Genomic DNA, 7,253 nt, shown 5'->3' with positions numbered 1-7,253 from the left:
GACGCTTGAAACGGTCCTTCCCCTTCCAATGCAACCCGGGTCCTTCCATCGCGGAGGAGACGATGGACTACAGGAAGAAACACTATAGTAGGTCTCACGCTTGGATGGCAGTGCAGAGGAAACTGCGACCACTGTTGCCAGCTTGTTAAAATTTAAAAATCTTACTTTTTTATACCCTATTGATAGGGCCATGCATATTTCGCGAAAAGATTTTGAGATTCACTGAAAGTTTAAACACTGTATCATCGTTTGTGTTTCGTGATTGGGTGAGTTTCTTCCATCTACATGTCGATTGTTACTACACCAATCACAGTAATTCAGTAGTGAAGAAAACTCGTCCTGAATGGCTCGGTAAAATAATGCAGTAACTCTCTCTCAGACGGCCGCCAATCACAAGGAAGAAACCACTGGTGCGGGTATGCCTTTTTGCAGTCTAATAGGAGTTCAAATTTTTTCGCGAAAAGTGCCTGCCCCTACCTATTGATTAAAGTTTACTATTTTTTGATTATTTTAAGTCCACAAATTAGGGTATATCGACAGTATTATCACGGTTTTAGTCATACAGGCAATGCTAAACACCAATTATTATTTCCCAAGGGATTAACAAGGCAACCCATTAAATTGAAACCAAGATGGCGTCTTCAAATTATTACTCCATATAAATAAAAATTTAATATTTTTAGATAAAGCTATTTGTTAATTATAACAGGAAAAAGTATTCACGAAATTGTCATACAAAATTTTAGTTTACAAAATACAATGTTTCAGTGAAATATAAAAATAAAAAAATTCTAAGCATTATAAAGTTGTGTCTGAAACTTTTGTGCTCTATGGTGTGTATCTGACAACGGAGCACACCCAAATCGCGCATTGGGAAGAGAGGGGAAGCCTAAGATGTACATCAAGTTCTGTCCCTGCCCGAACACGCCCGAATATTCACCTTCGGCCAACCTCGGGTTTATTTTAATGTAGCTATACAGACTAACCTAACTAACCGTCCATAGTGTTTTAAAATGTTTTCATGTATCTAACCTAACCGACCACTTTTAATATTTGAATTGAATTTTCCTGCGCAGAAATAAAACAAATCCCGAGGTTGGCCGAAGGTGAACATTCGGGCGTGTTCGGGCAGGGACAGAACTTGATGTACATCTTAGGCTTCTCGGGAAGAGAAGAGCCAGAGCCCATCGAGAGGCCCGCCGCAACCGAGGACGAGACGCGGTGTATGCCATCAGGGGGACCTGGACGATAAACCTCGGGCGGGATCGTTGCATTACGGTCGACAATGGCTTGGCCTATCTGGCGATCTCGGTAGAGTCGCTTCACGGAGGGCGGTGTCTTCACCCTTCAAACCCGCGCGTATCGCGAAAGCGACCACGAAGAAGACCTCGTCGATTCAACTGTCAGCGCGCGCGGGGTGAAGGGGGGGGGGGGGGGGCAAAGCGATACGGATGCGTCCGAGCGAAGCGAACAGCGCGCTCTCGCCCGGCGGAGACAAAAGAGAAAACATCGACTGAAAGATCCACGATCGATGTTCAGTTCTGCTTGGAGTCGGACCTCGGAATCGATAGGGTGTCATCTTTTTGTTGTTTCAGTACGTAGTAAAAAATCGAATGCGCCACCCGTTTATTTTGAAGAGGCACTAAGGTGAATTTCATTAATCTCGAACGGATTCCACCTATCACTATAAATTTGTACTGTTTACAAGCAGCAATTAAAGCCTTAAATTACAGTTGCTCCCCAAAACGAAAATAATGTTCGTGAGGCGCAGAAGAGGGCAAGCTGGCCTGGCTTATCTCCGGGGGAACCTGTCCCATCCCGTACCCCTACACGGATCTTCCATTAACGGGCCTCTTTCTGTCCGGCGGAGTCCCGGGTTCCTTGCCGTCTGCATCGACCTGCGGGTTCCCAGGACACTGTCGCGTGGAGCGGGGTAACATGGGTCTCGTCACTCGTATCGTAGCTGCTAGTGATGCGTCGGGGATTTTTAATGATGCGACACTTCAGAGGATGTAGAGATCTTTCCTCGAGCGAGAGCCGGCAGGTGTAACAGGCGGGGCCGATAATCCTCGGAGTGAGCCCGACTGAGCGCGGGTGAGTCCAGCGATACGAGCGATGACAGCGAGACTGCGACAGATACAAGCATGGGACATGAAGTCGATTTCGGGTGAGTAAAAGTCCGTGCGAGAGAGTTCGGGCGAGTGAGTTCGGATGAGTGAGACTCCGGGCGAGTGAGTATCGGTCGGGGAGAGTAGACAAGTGAAAGTTCGGGAGAGAGGATTCTGTCAAGTGACTTAGGGGAAATTATTTCCGGCGAGTGAGAGTCCGGGGAAGGAGAGTCCTGGTGATTGAGAGTCCGGGCGAGTGAGAGTTTGGGTGTGTGAGAGTCCTGATGAGCGAGATTCCTGGTGAGTGAGAGTCAGGGCGTGTGAATTTGGACCAGGAGAGTCCTAAAGAGTGAGAATCTGGGAGGATGAGTTCGGGCGAGAAGAGTCCGGCGAGTGAGTGTCTGGGCGCGTGAGTTTGGGCGCGTGAGTGTCGGGGTGGGTGAGTTCGGGCGAGTGAGAGTTAGGGCGAGTGAGATTCAGGGCGAGTGAGAGTCAGGGCGAGTGAGAGTCGGGGCGTGTGAATTCGTACGAGGAGAGCTCGGAAGAGTGAGAATCTGGGCGGGTGAGTTCGGGCGAGAAGATTCCGGGCGAGTGAGTGTCTGGGCGTGTGAGTTCGGGCGAGTGAGTGTCTGGGCGGGTGAGTTCGGGCGAGTGAGTGTCTGGGCGGGTGAGTTCGGGCGAGTGAGTGTCTGGGTGGGTGAGTTCGGGCGAGTGAGTGTCTGGGCGGGTGAGTTCGGGCGAGTGAGTGTCTGGGTGGGTGAGTTCGGGCGAGTGAGTGTCTGGGCGGGTGAGTTCGGGCGAGTGAGTGTCTGGGTGGGTGAGTTCGGGCGAGTGAGTGTCTGGGCGTGTGAGTTCGGGCGAGTGAGTGTCTGGGCGGGTGAGTTCGGGCGAGTGAGTGTCTGGGCGGGTGAGTTCGGGCGAGTGAGTGTCTGGGCGTGTGAGTTCGGGCGAGTGAGTGTCTGGGCGGGTGAGTTCGGGCGAGTGAGTGTCTGGGCGGGTGAGTTCGGGCGAGTGAGTGTCTGGGTGGGTGAGTTCGGGCGAGTGAGTGTCTGGGTGGGTGAGTTCGGGCGAGTGAGTGTCTGGGCGGGTGAGTTCGGGCGAGTGAGTGTCTGGGTGGGTGAGTTCGGGCGAGTGAGTGTCTGGGCGGGTGAGTTCGGGCGAGTGAGTGTCTGGGTGGGTGAGTTCGGGCGAGTGAGTGTCTGGGCGTGTGAGTTCGGGCGAGTGAGTGTCTGGGCGGGTGAGTTCGGGCGAGTGAGTGTCTGGGCGGGTGAGTTCGGGCGAGTGAGTGTCTGGGTGGGTGAGTTCGGGCGAGTGAGTGTCTGGGCGGGTGAGTTCGGGCGAGTGAGTGTCTGGGTGGGTGAGTTCGGGCGAGTGAGTGTCTGGGCGGGTGAGTTCGGGCGAGTGAGTGTCTGGGTGGGTGAGTTCGGGCGAGTGAGTGTCTGGGCGTGTGAGTTCGGGCGAGTGAGTGTCTGGGCGGGTGAGTTCGGGCGAGTGAGTGTCTGGGCGGGTGAGTTCGGGCGAGTGAGTGTCTGGGTGGGTGAGTTCGGGCGAGTGAGTGTCTGGGCGGGTGAGTTCGGGCGAGTGAGTGTCTGGGTGGGTGAGTTCGGGTGAGTGAGTGTCTGGGCGGGTGAGTTCGGGCGAGTGAGTGTCTGGGTGGGTGAGTTCGGGCGAGTGAGTGTCTGGGCGGGTGAGTTCGGGCGAGTGAGTGTCTGGGTGGGTGAGTTCGGGCGAGTGAGTGTCTGGGCGGGTGAGTTCGGGCGAGTGAGAGTCCGAGCATGTGAGAGTCAGGGCGAGTGAGAGTTGGAGCAGCGAGAGAGCTAGCGAGGAGACGGCCAGAGAGTCCGAGAGAGTAGGAAGCCCGGGCGAGCGAGGAGGAATCTCTCTGCTAGCGATTCTAGCGAAGGAGACCCGCGCTAGAGTTTCAGGCGATGAATGACGTACTAAGGCGGCGGAGATTGGGGTGTCCATGATGGTGGTGCCACACGGTGGACAAGAGAGTATTGAGAGGACTTGTGTTGGGACTGAGGTGCGTAGATGAACACTAGACAAAGTCACTGTCAAGCCGAGCTCCAGTAGAGGAGTATTGAAATTAGACTTGTTTTAGGGACAGTCATTCAGATTGTTGTAATTTAGGAAATGATGATTTTATTAATTATTTATATTTTTTTGGAATTTTATTCTCTCAAGTAAAAATAACTTGTGACAAGTAAAAATTTTCCACTCCACCAATAATATTTCAAAAACCACAGTAAGTTCCCAAAAATATTAACTACAAGCGTAATATTTTTCACATATGTTCGTTATTGCACATTGTTTGATTAAAGTTTTTTTTTTTTTTTTTTTTGGAAATTAATGTTTTGACTGACTTCTCGGTCGGAACATCAGCTGTGGTCTTCAGGACTTTACGTTCGCACCGAGTGCCATCGCGTTGCTTGGTATCGAACGGTCGCGATTGCTTTCGCATCCCCACGACCCGCGACGGGCCGATTCGTGTCGACTCACGGCTCGCGAGCTGAGATACCATCGGCAAACGTTGCAGCAGTTTCCCAGATGCCAGCCGCTGATAGCTCTCGGGAACGAGAACGGTCCGCGGGGGTTTAATGAACCTGTTGACTGGACCACGCGGTGTCCCGCGCGCCTGTGTTGGTCATCCGATCAGTTGATCTCCACCAGGTATGACATCTCATCCTACTCTTTGCGTTAGCGGCCTCGGCTCTGTGTGTGTGGCGCCACATGCTTCATGCCGAACAAACCTGCAGGAGAGTTAAACGCATCGTCGTGGGTTAAAAGTCAGAATGATTAAGCTATTGGTAGCAATCTCTTCCTGAATGGCCCGGCCGAGTAGGCCGCCATTACAAGGAAGACACCTCCCATGCGGGTGTACCTGGTTCCAGTCAAATATACCTTCAGATTTTTTTTGGTCACGAAAAATGCCTGCCCCTATAGATAGAGAGCAGAAAAATTCGCGAATTCATTTGGCGATAGGCTAAACTACAAATAGTTAAACCTCAGTGCTGCCTCTGCTATTGGCTCACAACTCACCTGGATGACTATGGGCCAATGAGAAACACCCAACCAAAGCTTTATCAAATCACAGGCTGGGATGTCTCACAAGACAGCAGCCAATGAGTGAGTGACATTTAACCGAGTGTACGTAGAACTATGGAGTTCATCCTGCAGGTCATTGAACCCGTGAAGTTTTCCGGTCCCTACCTATAGATTGTCCGTAATTCGAAATTTACTTGATTTAGTGTTTCCCATTCGCTCACAGTTCCCCAGATAAAACGTGGCTCAGTCGCAGAAGAGCTACGAACGTGTACTTGTTTGAATGTTGTTAGCCTGTCGCGAAATTGAACCCGGAAAATCTTTTTGGGTCTCTAGTCATTTGTGTGTTAACATCTCTAATGATCCTGCTGAAAGCACATTCAAAGTCCTTACAGCTTGTCGGCCTATTTAATAGTCGCACAAAGACTGCTGTGTAAAAGTCATTTTGAATCGAGTATCGACTTCAGACGCTAGGCGAGCTCGATTGGTCCCGTTACACTTGTCGTGACCGATACTCTTTGTATTTCTTCTTTTTTCTTCCCCTTCTCCGCCCATCTCCCTGCTTGTGTTCGTGCTCTGTTTTAGTTTTGCATCGGCCTGTCCTCCGGGACACAATGCCCTTCAGAGCCTGTGCTCGGAACGACAGGTGATCCAGGAGGGTCGGATAACGAGAGGCGACCCCGGAGACGACACGAAGTAGCCCAGCCCGCGGACGCAATAAAGGCCACTCGGATTCGCCCGTTCTTCTGCCGCCGTATAAGGAAGGAGCACCTAAACCCCCCCCCCCTTCCCACCTTGATCACCCTCCCCCCCTCCCCCGGGTGGACAATGGACCAACCAGAGGCGGAGCTTGGTCGCGGGTCGGAATGCAGGGCACGAGTGCTCATAATGTTCGCGGCCTTTCCTATCTTTTCCTTTTCGGAGAGTCGTTTCTTCTGCTGTCCACCAGGAAAAAAAAGTGTACGCTCACAAAGGATACTTTGAAAAACCATTTGCTAAGACATTGTTTGTAATACTACACGAAAGTATTTGTAACTTCGTACAAAACATTTTTTTGTTGCATATTTTACAAAATCGGCGCAATATTTTATAGTTTTTTTTATTGATGTTTCACTCAAGAATAACTTTTTTTTAACTTTATAAAACCTAATCGAATATTGAAAAAAATAATTGTTTATAATTTTCGCAGTTAATAGGACTGCATATTTATTCAGGAAACGGTTTACAAGTAACTTTATCTGAGACAACACAAACCATAAATGTCAGGGTAAGAATCCGAACGCAGTATTACTGCCAAAACTATTTTGTAGCGACACGGTTGTTTTCACGTGAATGTACAAATTTACAAATATCTGTAGTTTTACATTAATAATTCTGACCCATTTACAAAAAAATGCAATGTGCATTGGAATGTCTTTAGACAGAACTACGGCCACGCTGAACGAGCAAAAAAAATTTTTTTCCGGATTATCATCAGTCAATATAAAGTGTGGCTGCAAACTGCGGGGCATAAATTTAATGGGTGTCAGTGAATTAAAAAAAAAAGCTATTTTCCTTAACGAACATATGTCTGGAAGAGAAACCCGGCAAAGTTACAGGCGTGTACAGCAGCGCAATAATTTTGAATTTGACGGGCCTCAAGAGTACCTACTTGCTCCACTGGCTGAGCGGACGCCTAGTGACGTTTCAAACGCACTAGAAACCAGAAATTTTAGTAGAATTGTCAATTGTGGCACGTTTGTAAGTGTGGCTTTGGGCGGTTAGCGCAGTGTTGACTCTTAGTGAGTGCTGATCTGCGATTAGCTACAGGTTTTGATACACAGCAGTAGCATGGCAAAAATTACATTCGCAGAAATGGCCGATATGGTTATGAGTAGAGACCGAAAAAATTCGCGGTTCACTGACCTGTAGGATGAACTCCATAGTTCTACGTACACTCGGTCAAATGCCACCCACTCATTGGCTGCTGTCTTGTGAGACGTCCCAAAGTAGCAGTCTGTGATTCGATAAAGCTTTGGTTGAATGTTTATCATTGGCCCAGAGTCATCCAGGTGAGTTGTGAGCCAATATCAGAGGCAGCACTGAGGTATAACTATTTGT

At 49.5% G+C, this 7,253-nt stretch overlaps 1 protein-coding gene across 1 annotated transcript; it reads right to left on the bottom strand.

The window, feature by feature from the left end:
* Positions 1-2,600: 2,600 nt before the first annotated feature.
* LOC134532302 (adhesive plaque matrix protein-like) lies at positions 2,601-4,076 on the bottom strand. Its single transcript, XM_063368721.1, has one exon. The coding sequence runs from the start codon at positions 4,074-4,076 to the stop codon at positions 2,601-2,603; it is 1,476 nt and encodes a 491-aa protein (XP_063224791.1).
* Between the last annotated feature and the right edge of the window lie 3,177 nt (positions 4,077-7,253).

The sequence above is a fragment of the Bacillus rossius genome, chromosome 5 (genome assembly GCF_032445375.1).
Source record: "Bacillus rossius redtenbacheri isolate Brsri chromosome 5, Brsri_v3, whole genome shotgun sequence".
Classification (NCBI taxonomy): Eukaryota; Metazoa; Arthropoda; class Insecta; order Phasmatodea; family Bacillidae; genus Bacillus; species Bacillus rossius.
The sequence above is the reverse complement of the archived record's forward strand: the minus strand, read 5'-3'. Positions and strand labels throughout refer to the sequence as shown.

Bases quoted from the DNA above. Each gene is read 5' to 3' on its own strand.
- LOC134532302 (XM_063368721.1), bottom strand. From the start codon at position 4,076: ATGGACACCCCAATCTCCGCCGCCTTAGTACGTCATTCATCGCCTGAA.